The following is an 18,964-nucleotide window of genomic DNA, read 5'->3' as shown; positions in this document are numbered from 1 at the left end:
GTTATTTTATGTAGAAGTGCCTAATAACCTGTTTCGTCCATATAATAATGTTGATAAATAGTCGAATTTGACATGTGTTACGTGATAATAAATAAGTTTCAATTCTTGAAATCATGTGGAAACATTTTAATCGTTGATTCAAATACAATACAGTTCAAGGCTGTATCTGTAATGTGATTTCGAAAAGTAATTTAAAGCAATTTTAAGAAAATGACAACTGAGCAAAGTGGACACGATCATTCCCTTGCAATTAGACAAGAAATACAACGTTTTGAAAGTGTTCATCCATCAATTTATGCTATTTATGACTTAATAGATCTTATATCTGATACACACATGGCAAAACAAATCCGTGAACATGTTGTTGCAATTGAAGGTATGATACATATTACTTTAAAAAAGTAATATGTGTGTATATATATATATTTCGTAATATTTTTAAATAGCCTTTTACATACAAAGATAAATATTTGAAATATTGTTTTTAAATTTATGAGACAAAATCTTTTGTTAATAGATTCCTTTGTCAATAGTCACGAATGGACATTAGCTAGAGATGTTCCAGAATTACATTTAGGAATTATTGGTTCATCTGACTCAGGAAAATCTGCTTTAGTTCATAGATATTTAACTGGTTCATTTATGCATGAAGAATCTCCAGAAGGTGGTCGCTTTAAAAAGGAAGTCTTTATCAATGATCAAAGTTATCTCTTGCTAATTAGAGATGAGGGTGGAGTACCAGAATCACAAGTATACAAAATATATATACTATATAAATACACATATATTTATATGTACATATGTTAGGAAACATATTATACAGATCATTGTCATAATATTCTTTACTTTATGATATTTAACACATATATCATTTATTCCAGTTTTCTGCTTGGATAGATGCTTTATTACTTGTATTTAGTTTAGAGAGTGAAGAAAGTTTCTCAATAGTTTGCAGTTTTTATAACAGAATGTGTTCATTTCGAAATATGTCAGAAGTACCAAAAATACTAGTAGGAGTTCAAGGTAATATCTATATATTTCATTTATGCTTATGTTTATAATAAAATTTCTTACATGTTATATAATATATTAATACATTTGGTATTACATTATATTTATTACAATGTATAGATTCAATTAATGATTCTAATCCCCGAGTTATAAAAGATGTTAGACCACGAAAATTGGCATGCGATTTGAGGTGCCCTTATTATGAAACATGTGCTATTTATGGATTGAATGTTGAAAGGGTATTTCAAGATGGTAAATAATTTAAAACAATATTATCTAAATATTTGATAATTTTTAATTTCACTAAAAAATGTTTTATAATATTATAACATAATTTGTATATACTGAGTTCCGAGTATAAGTATCATTTATTTTTATTATACTCTTTTTAAATTATTATTAATAATATATTTATGACTTTGATAAATATTCTGAAAATATCATGCATATTATAGTGTGTCAAAAGATTATTCAACATATATCTGCAAAACATTATCGATGTAATGGACAGCAAGCAATAGACAATGAAACAAAATATCCTGTTGCAATGATTGCCAAAAGTACACAACTTCTAAATAAAGAAATAGAAGCAACAAATTCGTCAAAATTAAATGTGAGTTATTATCTTCATCTAATATGTTAAATTAAAAGGTGTATGCGTAATATTTTATATTTGTGCAGACATCTGATAAAGATGAAGATTCTAGATCATTTCATAATAGTTCTACTCAAAATGATTCTGGAACAATGAGTGATAATTTTCATAATGCACAGAATCAACATGGAGATTTTAGATCCTCAATTTTAACACCAACTACTATCAGGTTTAACTTTTATAAAAATATTTCATTCTTTTAGCTTAGAAGAAAAGAACTTCTATTTTTATTTACATTTCATCTACCTTTCTATTTTTATGATACAGGAAATTTAGAAGAAAGTCTAACATATTTACTCCATCAAAAAAGGAAAAATATAATATGGGTGAAATGGGTGTTGGTAGGGAAATACCTGTAAAACAAGGTTATTTATTTAAACGCAGTAGTAAGTCCTTAAAAGAATGGAAAAAAAAATATGTTACATTATTGGAAGATGGTCGTTTAACTTATCATTCCAGTTTACATGTAATTGAACATAATTTTTTTATAATATGGTGACTTATGTATTATTTAAAAGATGTATGTATATTTATTCACACATATTTCAGGATTATATGAATGATACTAATGGTAAAGAAATATTGCTACAATATGTAACTGTAAAAGTGCCTGGAAAAACGCCTAAAGGTTCTAAATCATCTAATGCTCAAGGTATTTTATTAAAATTTAAATTTAAACTACCATACATTTTATTCCTTAAATTCTAAACAGATTAATTATATTTTGTATATATCTTAATTTTCAGAAGATAGTTTTGAATTTTCTATAATTTCCTTAGAAAATAAGACATGGCATTTTGAAGCAAATAATGCTGAAGACAGAGATAGTTGGATTTCTGCTATAGAACAACAGATATTATCAAGTTTGCAAAATAGTGATGGTGACAAAAAAAACGAAACTGATGCTTTTAAAATGCATTGTATAAAGAACAAAGTGTCAGGAAATGATGCTTGTGTAGATTGTGGAGCACCTAGTAAATAGCTTCTAAATTTATTTGAACAATATTTTTGATTTTATCTTTGATACAGTTCTTATAAAAATTTTCAATTGTAATGAAATTTTAGATCCAGACTGGGCTAGTTTAAACCTAGGTGTATTAATGTGCATTGAATGCTCAGGAATACATAGAAATTTAGGTTCACACATATCAAAAGTTAGATCCTTGGACTTGGATGATTGGTCGTAAGTGCGATAGCTACTTGTTTTATCATATAAAATCTTGTTATCTATGTAATAATAAATATAGTAAAAAATAATAATTTACCAATAAATGATTTGTTTTTAAACATCTGATTGTATAAGTCTATGTTATTAGTATTACGTATTAACAATGTGCATATATGCAGCAGCATAAAATAGCCTTGACATTAATTTTAGCGCAGGTCAGTTAAGTGTAATGTTAGCCCTTGGTAATGATATAGCAAATAGTGTTTGGGAATACTGTCTAAATGGAAAACAGAAACCAAATTCAGATTCTCCTAGAGAAGAGAAGGAACAATGGATCAGATGGAAATACGAAGACAAAATCTTTCTGCCGCCTATTAATCCGAATATTTCTTTAGGGAAACTTCTTATTGACTCAGTTTGCCGGTAAATATTCTTAGATTTCGGATGAGATATATTATTATAAATAATTGTTAGATGACTTATTGTGTTAAATATAATGTAGGGGTGATATGAGAGCATTTACATTATGCTTAGCTAGATGTAGTTACGAAGATATTAATATGCCAGTCAGTATGGAAGATTTAAGAACACCTCTGCACTTGGCTTGTGCTACAGGGAATTTAGCTATGGCACAACTTTTAATATGGGTATGTATTTACCCTCGATTGATTATGGTATATAAATATAATAAAAATTAAGTTATATATTATTGAATAATTACAGCATAAAGCAAATCCACAAAATTTAGATCATGAAGGACGTACTTGTATGTCATATGTACGAGCACTTGAAAGAACACTTGACAATTCATCGGATTCTATGGAAATGCAGAAGCTTCTTGAAGTACTTGAACAAGCTAGTGTTTCTGGAGTAGATGATGTAGAAACTTCTCAGTATTAAAGTTACGTTATGTGTTTACATTATGTACTTATTGCATGCAAGGCCATGCTTTAATTAATGGCTTAGAGTTGATATAACTTTTATTATTAACAGTACTGATACTCAGAAAGACAACCAAAGTATGTTAAATGGGTTCAAAGTATAAAACGGTCTATTTCTACAAAATAGATGATTTACAATGTATGTAACAGTATATATCCTTTTTAATGCTGGCTATAAAGTTCATAAGAAGTTTGACCAGATATTTTAACGAATATAACATACTTTGCATATATATTTGTACATTGAAAAGTAGTTTGAATTAAACACACACACACACATATACACATACAGAGACGCGCACGCGCGCGTACACACGTATATTTATATATATTTAACAAGGTTTAGGTCAGTGAAAGTAATGTTTAATAGTAAATTGGAGTGTACATTATCAATGACTGAGAGTACAAACACTCATAAATCTAGTTATATTTATACACTGAATACATTTAATGTATTTGAAAAATGCTTTTATAATTTTTATTTTATTAATTATGAATTAAACATATAATTACCTCGCAATATAATTGAATTACTTCTAACACCTGACCAACTAAAGTTCCGAATTTTGCGTTGTTTTTTCATTAAAATTTTTTCAAGTCATTATTTTACTTGTATTTATTAGATGAACAGGTTGCAGTTATTACATGATATCCTTCATCTAATATATTTGAATTGTCTAAAAAGAATGTTATAAAAAATTATATGCATGTAAATAACAAACTAAATATTACATTTTTAATCTACAAAATTTTTACCTAATGGATATATGCTTTTAGGAAAAATTGGTAACTGACTGTAATATTTAATTGTTGTTAATTTTGTCAATTTAGACTGAGATGAAAGTGAAATCCTTCGCATACTCGGAATTCTAAAAATAACATGTAACTACAACCACATAGAAAAATGTGTCTTATTAAAATAGTAATAAACTTACTCAGTATTTAAATTACTAATTGCTGAAACAGGAAGTGGCAGAGTTAAAGTATATATTTTGTTTTGATGTAAATCATGATCATTTTTCACAGGTGACATTTCACCAACATATTGTTTGAGAGCACAACAAAATAATGTTCTAAGATCCTCACTTGAACATCCTAAATTATTTTGTATTAAAACAATAAATTCCAAACATATATGAATTTGTACCAAATATATTAATGTTTCTCTAAAATCATACACACATGTGTATACATGTATATGTATACATTTATATACAATAATGCTATAGATTAAATATAATACAATTAAATTTCATTACACATACCTATATGTATTAACTATAAACTCATTACAAGATAAATTTTTTAATTTTTGTTGAATGTCATGTAATTCACCAAATCCTGTATTTGCTAAAATGCATATATAATCTTTGCATAACTTCTTAAAACCCATGTCTATAACATATTCTAATGGTAAACTACCAGATAATAAAGGTGAAATTATTTTTTGTTGGTGTGGATTAGTAATAATCTTGGCAAATTTTGTTGAATTTGTATGGTTGATCTAATACATAATAATTACATACTTATAAACATTTTTTAAAAATTGTGTTTAGTACAATATAAAATAGGTTCTTTCTTAAAATTTATACTGTACCTGTGGTAAACAGTTATTTATTATAATTTCTTCAAGAACTATGTGAATGCATTTTGTCATTTCAAAATAATTAGAATTCTCTGTAAATATTAATATTATTTTATACATAAGCAAACAAATATACTTAAAAAATAATATATACTTACGTATCAATAATTCCCATAAAAAATCTGTAAAATCTAAATTGTGTCTAAATGGGAGACTTTGTACATATTTATGAATTTTTATGTCATTTCCTAAATTTTCCTCATTTAAAAAATTTATTTTCTCTTCCTCAATGTCACTATAATTGTTAGAGCTGTAATCTCCATTTAACAAAAGACTTAAATTGTTCAGTATTATACTATGTTCCTATTTTATATAAGAATTAAAATAATATTACTAAAATTTTTAAATGAAACATAAAAATTCTAGATATACAAATTTGCAATACCTTTTTGTATGGATTTATAAAGTCATGTGGAAATTGCAAAGGAACTGAATTATAATGAGTATTTACATTCTTTCTATAATCTTCTATTATATTCAAATATTGATTTATCAATAATAATTGTTTCCATAATTCTATCATAGAACTATGATTTGTATTTGTAACAATTTGAGCAATCTAAACAAAACATAAAATAATTAGAAAAGATATAAGTAATTGATCATTATTAATTCATTTTACCAAATTATATTTAGATGCTCTTGTATGTGGACATAATAACAAACTACAACTATCTACTTCTACCCTTAAACTCCCTTCAAAATTACTTTTTAAATTATTATCCCAATTAATCATTTCTTCCATTGTTCCAAATAAATCAAAAGTACTAAATGCAGAGACAGTCACCTAGATATATAAATCAAATTATATTATACACATAAATATAAATTATTGAAAAAGATAATACTAACGTCTTGTTCACAAACATGCGAAAGCTCCAAATGTTGTTGAAACATTTCAGAAGAAGATTCGTTAAGAGTTTCAAGAGTTTCAGTACCAGATGAATAAACTTCTATTGTAGTAAACCATTCATCATCAATCATTATACCTAATAATCTACTTTTCTTATTATCTTTGCCATCACAAAGTGCAAGTATTGGTAGAAAAGGAACATTCATAAATTCAACGCAAATATTCAATGCATGACTAAAATAAAGTGATATTGTAACTCATACCATACTGTAATTCAATGAATTTATCATCAAAAATAACATTTAGTATGAATTTTATTGATTTACCATGCTTCTATTCTATTTAATGGCATATATTTTTCTTCTTCTTTATGCCAATTTTGTTTTATTAAAATCATACTATCCTCAAAATCATCTTCTTCATCAAACGAATACTTCAAAGGTGACCCAATGACCTCAAATTCTAAAATAATTAAACAGTTTGTATAATATGAATAAGAAAAAAAAATTGATCATATAAAAAAACTTACGATTTGTTTCATCATTATCGATAGATTTTGAATGATCAACGATAGATTCAAATGCCTTATAAAATAATAAAAATACATTTAATAAAATATCAATCCTTTTTGAAAGGAGATAACAAGTATTCGACTCACTTCTTTATATAATATAATATACGATGCATCTTTGAACTCTGGAAAAATTCGAGTCACATATGATAAACAAATTTTATCAATTTTTATAGACGAATCTAAAATTTTTCGCAATAATTTAAATTCGCTCATTATGGTAATTATTTATAATTCACATCTGAACTTTAAAAAAAAAATTATTTATTCTGCTCTACAATTTCTTGAAAATATTTGAATTGGAATTTTAAACGTACTTGAAATCGTGTTCAAAAATGCATCATAATTTCACATCTAAGCTTTATTTACATGTTATTTTATTGCATAGTACTAAAAATTTCAAATGATTTTAATTTTAAAAAATTGACGTTTAAATAATTTTAAATACGTATCTACATACTGTAAATATAATTAGGAACATAATGCATTTAAAAAAGTATATATAAAATACTATATGCTAGAAGATAATATTTTGTTGATTTTTGGAACGGTGCTAGGTATTCGTTGCTCTAGGCTTCGGACAGCCGTTTCGCGTTTGCGCTACTTGCAGTGGATGACATCGATATGTCAATACTTCTAAAGTACGAAATTTTTAAATAGAGTATAATGTTGTAGATATATAAAAAGATACTCTGAAAATAATCTTTGTTACGATAGTGATTAGGTTATGAAAAAGTCGAATAAATATTGGACAGGTGTGGGTAACATTTCAACAGTGTGTTTGTCCGAGGTAAAGAGGGACCGTGAGGACCTCGAAGATAGTCTTCCGACCTTTTACATGAAGGAACAAGATATTTCTGAATATTTAGAAGGCTGTGGTTTAACCACCTGTACAGCCGGCGATATGCCTGAGGACGTAGACGTCCTACGGGATAATAAAGAACAGGCAAAAGAAAAAAAATTATCGTCCGCGTCCATAGCAGGACCTGATACTAAAAAAACAGTAACTGTCAAACATCCCGAATCGAATAAACCGAAGCCGACTATTAAAAAAGGCAAACCAATACAAGCAGATTTAGACGTTTCTAAAGAATTTATAAGATGTAGAGAAGAATGTTTAGAGCGACTGGATTTAAGTAAATCCAATATTACTCATTTACCTAGTACGGTACGAGACTTGACGCACTTAGTCGAGTTTTATCTTTACGGTAATAAACTCGTAACATTACCGCCAGAAATCGGTTGCCTTGCAAATTTGGAAACATTGGCTTTGAGTGAAAATTCTTTGACAAGTTTTCCAAATACATTAGAAAATTTGAAGTCTTTAAGAGTTCTTGATTTAAGGCATAACAAGTTGAGTGAAATACCTGATGTCGTTTATAAACTGACGAATCTTACAACTTTATTTTTACGCTTCAATCGAGTTCGATATGTAAGCGATAATATACGAAATTTGACGAATTTAACAATGCTGAGTTTGAGAGAGAATAAGATTAGAGAACTTCCTGCTGGTATCGGCAAATTAGTCAATTTGATAACATTTGATGTTTCTCATAATCATTTGGAGCATTTACCTGAAGAAATTGGAAATTGTGTACAGTTGTCTACACTTGATTTGCAACATAATGAACTTTTGGATATTCCAGATACAATTGGAAATCTAATCTCATTAACAAGACTAGGACTTAGATACAATAGATTAACTAGTATTCCAAAGTCCTTGGCAAATTGTAAATTAATGGATGAATTTAGTGTGGAAGGAAATCAAGTATCTCAATTACCAGATGGATTGCTTGCAAGTCTCTCTGACCTGACAACAATCACATTGTCTAGGAATGCTTTTACTGCATATCCATCAGGAGGACCAGCTCAGTTTACAAATGTTTATTCCATCAATCTTGAACATAACAAAATAGATAAAATACCATATGGTATTTTCTCTAGAGCAAAGAATCTTGCAAAATTAAATATGAAAGAAAATCAATTAACTGCTTTACCATTAGACATTGGTACATGGGTCAATATGGTGGAATTAAATTTGGGTACAAATCAACTGACAAAAATTCCTGATGTTATTCAATGCCTTCAAAATTTAGAAGTCTTGATACTTTCAAATAATTTATTAAAACGTATTCCTGCCAGCATATCAAACTTACGTAAACTCAGGGTGTTAGATCTTGAAGAAAATAAAATTGAATCCTTACCTAATGAAATTGGCTTTCTAAGGGACTTACAGAAATTAATTTTACAATCTAATCAGGTAACTACTTTGCCAAGAGCAATTGGTCATTTAACAAATTTAACATATTTGAGTGTTGGAGAAAATAATCTAAACTATTTACCTGAAGAAATTGGTACACTAGAAAATTTAGATTCGCTTTATGTAAATGATAATGCTAACTTACACAATTTACCATTTGAATTAGCTCTGTGCACAAATCTCAGTATTATGTCAATTGAAAATTGTCCACTTTCTCAAATACCACCAGAAATAGTTGCAGGAGGACCCTCTTTAGTGATTCAGTTTTTAAAAATGCAAGGACCTTATCGATCTATGTAACATAATTAAAACAATTATTTCTTCTATGACTTAGATGTCGATTCTTAATAAGAGTGATACAGAAACAGATGATATTTGATACCAATATTTATTAAAATTAAATTCTCACTGTAATGATCTCACATTGCTAAAAATTATATAAATATTATGAATATATAATATATGAAAATGTGCATATATTTGTATTCTCATAAAGTGAATAATGAATAATCATATGTCTGCGATACATTTTCAATATGAAAAAAGAAACATATATATAAATATATTGTAAAATTGGTGCTGACTTGAAAATATGCACAACAAATAATAAATCTACAAGGAAATGAAGTCATAATGAGATATTTTAGATACAGTAATGGCATAAATTATACTCACATTTTATTAATATGATACGTATAATTTATGATACTTCATTCATTTACTTTATTTACTTTATGTATATTATTTAGAGATATTTTAAAATGTAATATATTTTATTTTGCATGCACTGTACTGTTTTACTATTTTATGTTATAGTATTATATTTGTCTTATAATTTCAAAAATTGATTTAGTATTTAATTATGCTATGACAGATTCATTGAGTTTACAGGTTTGTTACATACTGATACCTGAAAAAACTATTTTTAGGTATATAATTATTATTTTCAGAATTTATTATAAAGTAAACTATAAAGGAGTGAGATAATATTATTCAATTAAAGGAATATGATTAAGAATCGGCATCAATGATTTTATGTTTCAGTTACTGCTATTCATTGCCATAAAAACAAAATATTTTGATGACAAAATTGAAACAATCTTTAGTAATAAGTTTACATTGTATCATAGTATGAAAGTATGTATTGTTAGTTCTTTTATGTTATATTGTCAGCTATAGGAGCTTCAATTGTAAGAGATTTTATAAAAAGCCATTCTTCCAAAATACAAAAAGATATCTGTTTATATAATTTAGCATACTGTAATGAATAATGTATTATTTTCTTATTTCTAAAATTAAATGTAAACAATTCATATTTAGGCATTCTGAATCATTAAAGAATATTTTTTTCATGTCTCTTTAATAAGTTGCAATGTTCAATGGCAATTATAAGTTACATTTCATGAAACAGATAAAACTGTTATGACTTTTTTAATCAATTAATTCAATTATAATAATTAGTGCAATTAAAACTTTTAATTGTATCATTAGTATGCTCTCATCAGATGAAGGAGCTGCCAAACATAAGCATACTATAGTTTTAGTATTGTATTACTATAAGATCATTTCTTGCTAAGTTCCATAGGTGCTAACTTCTAATATAATTTTAAAAAGCAAGTATTTTTATTATTCTTAAAACTTTGTTATTTTAAATGCACAGAAATATAGCCCCCATATCAATCATAAATAATTATCTAATATTTAATCATAATATTCTCCCTTATCAAGTATATACAAAGTTATCTGCATATGTTTACTATTGCATTTAAGGCAGTAACAGTTCATTGGATCTTATTTATAGCTAACAATATATTGATTTTTTAAACATGTTACATATTTTTATCCACAAGGAATATAGATATATTACTTTTTTGTTTAGAAACTAATAATGCAATAATAAAAGTTTGATTTATAATCCATTTTATTATGCAATGGCTGTGCAATAAGAAATTAAATAATTAGCACAATTCTACACGTGATAATTGTAATTCAAAATAATATTGTATTAATGTATTATAAATTAGTAAACACGTATCTTTTATTCTTTAGTTAGTATTATTTTAATGTATTGAAAATACTGATTATATGCTTATTAATCAACTGAGATTATAAATGTTGAAACATTGTTGTGTGTAATGTAAGGAAATATTAGTATAGGTCCTATGATTCACAGATTCTATTTCAATTGTATTAAGTTACAATACTTTATAAATGGAAATGCAAAAATATTAATTTTTAAATAATTACTACATGCAATGGAACTTAGCAAATTTTTAATTATAATTCAGCGAAAGTATGTCTCTTCTGTAATTACTCACTGATGTATGTAAATGTATGATTTGTTGTGTGTCTATTTACACAGTTTTTCTATACTAGTTATGTTTCAAATATAATATTATGTAATGTATTTACATTAAACTTTGTCTTTCAAACTTCTACAAGTTGTCCATGAAATAAAGATCGATAATAATATTGCACAAATCAGAATTTACCTAATTTCATGTTAAATTATTTTTCTTTATGCAATACAAATTTTTTGTTATAATATAAATTTTAGACTATTAAATAGTAATTTTCAAGTTATTGGGAATTATAATTATCAATGCAAATTCATATAAAAAACTTATCTTTGTATTATCTATTTTTATGTTATAAACAATAATAGTTGTGTATATAATTTATAAAATATCATACATTTATCTTCTTTTTAAAGAGATGTACAAAATATTGCAATTAAGATATCATTTTCTTTTAACAATGTGTACGTGTATATTTAACACATAAAACTATTAAAGAAGTATCAAAATATGTGCAAAAGTTGCCAAAAGGAGTGCTACAATACAAATTGTTGTGATAAACTGTTCAACAGTTTTAAAATATATAAGTAACACACTATAGTATGATTGGAAAATGATTCAATTTATATGGAAATTTTAAATAAATTACTTCTCAAATTATAATCTTGTTGAATAGTCTATCAAATGCGACATTACGTATATAATTTTAAAATCATGATATTAATGTAATTCAATGTATATGACTATATAGGATGATGTATATTTCTAAATATATGAATACATTATAAATATTTTGGGATTTTGAATTTAATACATAAGATACTTTATTATATATAAGTGTTTTTCATTGTATTACAATACACTGCATTACTTTGAAGATGTTAAATACTTTTACAAATATAGTAATTTGATTCTTTTATGATGAACTCCTTAAATTTTTTTCAAATTTAAGAGAAATATGACTTGGTTTCTTCATAACAAATCGACCAGGTTTTATATTACTTCTGATGTTATAATTCTACAATTTAAAATGCAATGAAAACTATATCAATAAACCATATAACAAATAGTGAGTGTATTATATACTTCTTTGAATTCTCCAATAGTTCTAAATGAAAGAGGTAGATACTTTTTTTCAGTTAAGGTACTACCATGAAAATTATATTTTTTATATAATTTTCTTGCACTTATAAATTCTGCACTCATACATGTACCTGACTTTTGATTTATTATTCTTATATATTTTTTAAATTAATTAACAGTAAATTATTTTCAATTTAATTAATAATAATACCTTATGAGCTTTAATATTTCTTCTGAAAATAATTTTAAATTATCTAATGTATACTTATGACATTTTAAATCTTGCTCTGTAATTTTATTACGAATGAGTATTATCTCATTATTAATAATATTAATTTCGTTTTTTAATTTCAATATTTTGTTATATATATTAATGTTTCTTACATCTTCAGTGATCATCGTATTATATTTACATTCGTGAAATTTATTTACTTCCATAATATGCAAATTTTGATTAAAAAAGAGATTAAAATTATGATTCAAAGAAAAATTCCAAATTTCATTACAAAATTTATCTTCTGTAATCCACACATTATAATTTATATTATCCTGCAAAGTACAATAGTCATAAAATAAATATATATCATTTATTACTAAATATATATATAATTTAATTATAAACATATATTCATAAACAAGTGAATTATTGTTATATTTCTAAATTTATTAACACTTTACCAATTCTTCATATTTTTCTTTGAGTATTTTTTTTCTAAGTTGAAGTACATTATTCTTAGTATCTAAAATATGTCTAATAATTTTAAATTCTGTACTTTTATTAACATATTTTGTTAATTGTAAATCTTGTTCTTCATTGTTTGAAATCATAATTTTTTATTAAAATATCTAAATATATATTCATATTAATTATTAAAAAAATGTATCATTTATTTCGCTTATGACTTTTCATATTTTTTTATACGTCTATATATCATCAACTACGAATATTATTTTTTTTTTCTTAAGAAAATTATACAAATATCTATTTTTTATAAATTATATGTTAAAATTATAAGAAATATTTATTGAAAATGTAAAATTAAAAAATATTGCATCTTTCCTTTTTTTTTATTCTTTAATATTATATATGATACCTGATTGGTAATTTCCGTTAAGGCCTTTTCAAATAACCTACTATACACCATCGAAACCAATTGCATTTTGTATTATAGCGTGTTGGAAGCTTATCTAGTAAAGTAACCTATTTCGTATGTAAACAAATTTTTAAATTTTATTCACCATTGAATATACATCATTAATGGATTAAATATTATAAAGTATGAATATAAATATAACATGAGTTCAAACGGTTTAAAAGTATTAAAGAAAAAGTTAGTATAAAATTGAAATATTTTATGATTTCTATATACGTTTGCTACATTTATTTTTCATGAAAGTTGTATAATTGGAGGATAACAAATACGTAATAATGGATTATCATAACTGGTTTTTAAGTGATTTTTTTATCATAATATTTACAGCAATTCTTACCCACAAACGATACGATGTCAAAAATGTCTAGAAATGGGACATTGGAGTTATGAATGTAAGGGAAAACGGAAATATTTACATAGGTCTTCATGTACGACACAACTGAAGAGAGCTTTAAAAAAGCAGCAAGAATCTAATGGGTAAATTTGTAAAACATAATTAAATTATTAAATGGTAGGATTTCAAAAATCATAATCTTAGAAAACTATATTTACAGTGAAGAGCACAGGAAAGAAGTGAAGAAAAGTCGTTTACAGAAAAAAATGAAAGGAGAATCTAGTAGTTCCAGTAATACAAATTCTAGTGCTGATAGCAGCAGTTCCAGCAGTAATAATGATAGCAGCAGCAGTAGCTCATCTTCAGATAGTGAATCAGACTCTAGTGATAGTGTTTCAAGTAGTAGCAGTGGCAGCAGTAGTAGTAGCAGCAGCAGTAGCAGCAGTAGTAGCAGTAGTAAAAGTAGCAACCGTTCTAACAAATTTATTTTACACAAAAACATCCTGTCTAAACAATTTTAGATAAGAAACAAAAAATCTTACAATAGATATATTCATTTTTTAAATATTTATGAAATACTTTACTGATTCATTTATGATAAATATAAATAAATAAATAAATATATATATATGTATGTATGTATATGTATGTATAACTTCTTTGTACAAAATTAAGATAACTAAAGTACTTATGTGTAACATACATTTTAAATAATAATTTATATAATGCAGCTTGTAATAAAATTTTATTAATATTTCGATACCAATAACCCCCTAATCACATTAAATGTTTGTAAATAAAAAAAGATCATAATTTTGTACTAAAAACATTTTCATAAAATAAAAAATATTTATTATACATATAAAAATATAAAATATAAATATTAAGTATTTAATTAAAACATTATTTTTTTTATTGGATTATAGATTAAAATATAATTCACTGTAAAAATGATATTTAAATAATAAACAATATTATGCTGTAAATAAAATTATCATTGTGTTATTATTTTTTGTATCTCCTTAGTCATCAATACCTTCAGGAAGTGTTTGTATTATTACTCTTCTCTTTGAATCATAAACAAAATTATTTGATTTGAATATGTCACTTTCATAAAATGGATGAAGGTTGAATATATCAATTTGTTTAGCCTAAAATAAAATGTATATTTGAATGCAATAAGACATAACTTTACAAAACAGAAAAATAAATGCTTCATACCCGATCCAATAAATCTTTTTCTGAAATTTCAATTGTCGTAATACGACTTCCGTGTATAGCTTTTTGAAATGTTAAAGTATCTAATGTAATCTGCCTAAGTATATAATATAGAAGTTCACTGTGATCTTTTTTGTATGATAGATATTTCTGGAATGTCTAAAAAAATAATTGAACACTTGTTACAATTTTGATAAAATCGTTATATATACGTATTATGTTTATTAACCATTACACTTACCTGACGCATGCTTTTCATTACTGAATATTTTTGTGTTTCTACAAAACTATCAAGCATCATTCTGATGGCAAGATTAATGTCATTTTCTTGAACGTGATCACGTAAATGAATTTTAGCACTTGCCTCAGCCATACGTAAGATACTTTCTATGTGTCGTACCGTAATTGGTAAACTCCCAGTAGCCTATTAATTGTTAAAATAAATGCTATTATGCCCTGATAATTTTTACATTACAAATATTTCCAACTTACCAAACTTTCTTGTCTCAATTGACTGTATAATTTTGCTACTTTATCTTGATCAATATTTGTTAACTTAGGATGAACATTTTGTCGTGCATATACTATGTATTTTTTTAAAAGATCTTGTGGAATAGATATATCATGTGTATTATCTGTGGTAGTTGTTACTTTTCCTGCATTTGTAGGATGATGTTTAATATGAGAGTTCACAACAAATTTAGCTAAATGCCGATCTTGCATAGGGTCTATTTCATCTTTTATTACACAAAGAATATCAAAACGAGATAAAATTGGTTCTGATAAGTCTACCTAAGTAAGACATATTATGATATACGATGACAAAAATTATAATAATTATTTTAGTTTAAATCTATATCTATTATATTACTTTAAATATTTATATCTTACGTTTTCGGAAAATGTCATACTAGCATCATATCTTCCTCCGATAGGATTGGATGCAGCTATTACTGAACATCTAGCATGAAGTGATGTAACAATTCCTACTTTTGAGATAGAAATACTTTGCTGTTCCATAGCTTCATGAATAGACGTTCTATCTTGGTCATTCATCTAGAAATACAATAACATTTATATTTTATCACTGAAATTTTATATAAAATTACCTTATCAAATTCATCAATAAGACAAATTCCATGATCAGCAAGAACTAAGGCACCAGCCTCTAACGTCCATTCATGAGTACTTGGTGATTTTCTTACAAAAGCAGTTAATCCCACTGCTGAAGCTCCTTGACCTGTAGTAAATACTGCTCTTGGTGCAATTTTTTCAACATATTTTAAAAATTGAGATTTAGCTGTTCCTGGGTCTCCACATAATAACACATTGATATCTCCTCTTACTTTATGCTTATTACCTATATAATTATAAAATTTTTGCTAAAAAACATTCTTAAAATGCACAGAAAGTAATACTAAAAATAATAATACCAGGGTTTTTTGATTCCCCTCCAAATAACGCTAAAGCTAAAGCTCTTTTTGTATATTCATGAGCATAAATTGAAGGAGCAATACTTGCAACAATGCGATCAATAATTTGATGATCTTTACTTAAAGCAATAATACTAGAAATATCTTCTTCGGTTAAAGATTCTACAATTTCTTTTGAATCTTTTACATGTAAGTGGTTAGCAAGAAGAACTGTTGCAAATACAGGAAAACCCTTAAATATGAAATAAATATTAATTAGCTAGAATAAAATGTTTGAAATAATCATATACAGTGCTATTTACTTGTTCTGTATTCAAAGAACCATCATAATTATTTGTATAAATAGCAGTAACATCAACTTCATCTCCTGGTTTACAGCGATCACAGAGATCTGATAAAAGAATACATTCCTTGCTCCTAGGAATTCTACTTTTCTGATAGTTTCTATATATTGTTTGCTCCATATTAATCTGTAATTAATATTATTGTACTGGTATACACTGTATATACAAATAAGATGACTTTAATACTTAAACATACCATAAAAGGTCCAATACTTTGACATTCGGGACATGATCCAGGCTTAACTTCAGTATTTTGATTTTGTACAAAAGGTCCAAGTACATATCCACATTTTGTACAGTCATACTTTACAACAGACAATTGTGGTAATACTCCTGTAGTTGCAGTAACAACTCCTAGAGTACGTACTAGTTGATTCAAATGTAATTTCCTAATTTTTATTATAAATATTATATTACTTTTTTTTTTGTAAAATAAAACATTTTAACCAATGTATAGTTATATTTTACCTAAATGTACGAATTTCTTCTATTAATGGCAATTCTGATATTCTGACATGAATTTCACCTGTAACTCTTTCATAGCTAGGAAATATAGTTAATACCAATTCCTTTGCTACTTCATCAAATATTTCTAACATTTGAAATGGTGCTTCTGGTAAAAAATATGCCAAAACATGCTCTTTGCTAGCAAGAATAGGGAATTCCACAATAAAGCTAGACTATTAAAAGATAATATAAATATTTTCTACATCTTAATATTAACATTGTTACAAATAGTAGTAAAAATTAATACTTGATTACTCTCGCACATATGACGAATACGTTCTTTATACATATATTGCCCTTTTGAGTTAGTATGTGTACGAAGAAAACTTTTAAAACGATTAGAAATTTCAGTCTTAGGTCCTAGCATAGCTACCCAATCTTTAACTGAATGACCTTTAGTATCTTCTAAATTCTCTATAGATTCAACCATCTAGAATAGAAATAAATATTATATGACATAATAAAATATATCATATATGAAAAACAGCAAAAGCAAATCTTACTTCTGCGTCTTCAATTTCACCTGTTGCTGCTTTTTCAGCCATACGTCTTTTACGGGCTTGTATTTCTTCTTCATCACTTTCATCTTAAATACGTAAAGATACTATTATGATATATTTATAAAAGAATATTAATTATATTATTTCCTGCTGCACGATCTCTTTTACGCATAGTAGATTCTGCAGCTACACGTTCGCCTTGAGACATTTCTGAATATTCTTCATCATCCACTACATCTGGATCATATCTATCTAATGCTGGCATGGGACGATAATCACTGAAATATCACGTAAAACTTAATACCATATATACTTCAGTGTATAAAATAAAAATAAAATAAAACATTACGCTTCCATATTGTCCCCAAATAATTCTTCTCCTTCCTCTTCTTCCTCATTAACATCATTATCATTACCCAATAAATCAGATTCATCCTCAAATGGTTCATCTATTTCTGGTGCAGGAGATGTCATTGCCTCTGTATGTCGATCAGAGTGTGCTGGACTACTAGAATCCTAAAGAATATATAAAACATAAAAAATTAATAAATTAAAAAATTTATGAAAATAACATAGAAATAAAAAATAATAATACTATATGATATATTTCATTAAATCTGTTAACCATATTGAATTGGAATTTATGATAATGTATGTATATAATATTTGTCTAAATTTAAAAATCATATGCTTTTTTAATTGTAATATCTTACCATATTTGTATCTAAAAAATGAGACTTTAATGGCAGTTAAACAAATTTGTGAATAAGGATATAACATAAATCTGAAATAACACTTCTTTCTTTTTATTTTGAGGCTTGAACCAAAAATCACGAATTGGCGGGAATTTCTTTTAGATTATACAGTGCAATATACAACAGTCATACCAACAATTCTTAATAAATAACTGTAATTAACCAATAGAGAATGTTCTTTATGAGAAATAAATAAAACTTTTAACTCGCATTGGGTAATTAAATTATTTACATA

At 25.9% G+C, this 18,964-nt stretch overlaps 6 protein-coding genes across 6 annotated transcripts; 3 read left to right on the top strand and 3 right to left on the bottom strand.

Annotated features, from left to right (window-relative positions):
* The first annotated feature begins 210 nt into the window (after nucleotides 1–210).
* On the top strand, nucleotides 211–3,866 carry CenG1A (Centaurin gamma 1A). Its single transcript, XM_017911756.1, has 13 exons — nucleotides 211–376; nucleotides 518–750; nucleotides 882–1,023; nucleotides 1,132–1,263; nucleotides 1,467–1,624; nucleotides 1,693–1,835; nucleotides 1,934–2,132; nucleotides 2,216–2,318; nucleotides 2,413–2,640; nucleotides 2,732–2,849; nucleotides 3,045–3,257; nucleotides 3,337–3,481; nucleotides 3,558–3,866. Exons 1-13 carry the CDS (start codon nucleotides 211–213, stop codon nucleotides 3,732–3,734), a joined length of 2,157 nt encoding a protein of 718 aa, XP_017767245.1. The 3' UTR covers nucleotides 3,735–3,866.
* Nucleotides 3,867–4,381: 515 nt separating this feature from the next.
* Nucleotides 4,382–7,060, bottom strand: LOC108555995 (protein zwilch homolog). Its single transcript, XM_017911900.1, has 12 exons — nucleotides 6,932–7,060; nucleotides 6,803–6,857; nucleotides 6,600–6,735; nucleotides 6,273–6,507; nucleotides 6,043–6,207; nucleotides 5,806–5,979; nucleotides 5,519–5,723; nucleotides 5,373–5,452; nucleotides 5,041–5,279; nucleotides 4,711–4,941; nucleotides 4,532–4,644; nucleotides 4,382–4,452 (listed from the first exon to the last, which is right to left on the bottom strand). Exons 1-12 carry the CDS (start codon nucleotides 7,058–7,060, stop codon nucleotides 4,382–4,384), a joined length of 1,833 nt encoding a protein of 610 aa, XP_017767389.1.
* A 370-nt stretch (nucleotides 7,061–7,430) lies between these two features.
* Nucleotides 7,431–9,404, top strand: LOC108555896 (leucine-rich repeat protein soc-2 homolog). Its single transcript, XM_017911767.1, has one exon. The coding sequence runs from the start codon at nucleotides 7,572–7,574 to the stop codon at nucleotides 9,402–9,404; it is 1,833 nt and encodes a 610-aa protein (XP_017767256.1). The 5' UTR covers nucleotides 7,431–7,571.
* A 2,913-nt stretch (nucleotides 9,405–12,317) lies between these two features.
* Nucleotides 12,318–13,315, bottom strand: LOC108555853 (uncharacterized; the record flags this gene model as incomplete). Its single annotated transcript, XM_017911694.1, has 4 exons — nucleotides 12,318–12,419; nucleotides 12,488–12,635; nucleotides 12,696–13,033; nucleotides 13,163–13,315. Coding segments are annotated over 4 exons (741 nt in total), but the record flags the coding sequence as incomplete, so codon positions are not given.
* Nucleotides 13,316–13,740: 425 nt separating this feature from the next.
* Nucleotides 13,741–14,493, top strand: LOC108555843 (zinc finger CCHC domain-containing protein 10). Its single transcript, XM_017911682.1, has 3 exons — nucleotides 13,741–13,815; nucleotides 13,966–14,115; nucleotides 14,193–14,493. The coding sequence occupies exons 1-3, from the start codon at nucleotides 13,781–13,783 to the stop codon at nucleotides 14,491–14,493; spliced, it is 486 nt and encodes a 161-aa protein (XP_017767171.1). The 5' UTR covers nucleotides 13,741–13,780.
* A 501-nt stretch (nucleotides 14,494–14,994) lies between these two features.
* Mcm2 (DNA replication licensing factor Mcm2) lies at nucleotides 14,995–18,759 on the bottom strand. Its single transcript, XM_017911803.1, is given in 15 exon segments — nucleotides 14,995–15,123; nucleotides 15,194–15,349; nucleotides 15,432–15,614; nucleotides 15,683–15,982; nucleotides 16,082–16,246; nucleotides 16,300–16,550; nucleotides 16,624–16,855; nucleotides 16,926–17,093; nucleotides 17,164–17,356; nucleotides 17,436–17,647; nucleotides 17,722–17,904; nucleotides 17,978–18,069; nucleotides 18,116–18,252; nucleotides 18,324–18,490; nucleotides 18,688–18,759. Coding segments are annotated over 15 exon segments (2,571 nt in total). The 5' UTR covers nucleotides 18,691–18,759.
* Nucleotides 18,760–18,964: the final 205 nt, after the last annotated feature.

The sequence above is a fragment of the Eufriesea mexicana genome, unplaced genomic scaffold (genome assembly GCF_001483705.2).
Source record: "Eufriesea mexicana isolate 0111107269 unplaced genomic scaffold, ASM148370v2 scaffold474474858, whole genome shotgun sequence".
In the NCBI taxonomy this organism is placed as follows: Eukaryota; Metazoa; Arthropoda; class Insecta; order Hymenoptera; family Apidae; genus Eufriesea; species Eufriesea mexicana.
This window is presented reverse-complemented; position numbering and strand designations above follow the sequence as displayed.

Coding starts and splice junctions, on each gene's coding strand:
- LOC108555896 (XM_017911767.1), top strand. CDS start 7,572: ATGAAAAAGTCGAATAAATATTGGACAGGTGTGGGTAACATTTCAACA.
- CenG1A (XM_017911756.1), top strand. CDS start 211: ATGACAACTGAGCAAAGTGGACACGATCATTCCCTTGCAATTAGACAA. Junction 751..881: donor GTGGAGTACCAGAATCACAA/GTATACAAAATA, acceptor CATTTATTCCAG/TTTTCTGCTTGGATAGATGC. Junction 1,024..1,131: donor AATACTAGTAGGAGTTCAAG/GTAATATCTATA, acceptor TACAATGTATAG/ATTCAATTAATGATTCTAAT.
- LOC108555843 (XM_017911682.1), top strand. CDS start 13,781: ATGAGTTCAAACGGTTTAAAAGTATTAAAGAAAAA. Junction 13,816..13,965: donor TTAAAAGTATTAAAGAAAAA/GTTAGTATAAAA, acceptor TAATATTTACAG/CAATTCTTACCCACAAACGA. Junction 14,116..14,192: donor AAGCAGCAAGAATCTAATGG/GTAAATTTGTAA, acceptor CTATATTTACAG/TGAAGAGCACAGGAAAGAAG.
- LOC108555995 (XM_017911900.1), bottom strand. CDS start 7,060: ATGAGCGAATTTAAATTATTGCGAAAAATTTTAGATTCGTCTATAAAA. Junction 5,724..5,805: donor TTATAAATCCATACAAAAAG/GTATTGCAAATT, acceptor TATATAAAATAG/GAACATAGTATAATACTGAA. Junction 4,942..5,040: donor TTTATAGTTAATACATATAG/GTATGTGTAATG, acceptor GTATGATTTTAG/AGAAACATTAATATATTTGG.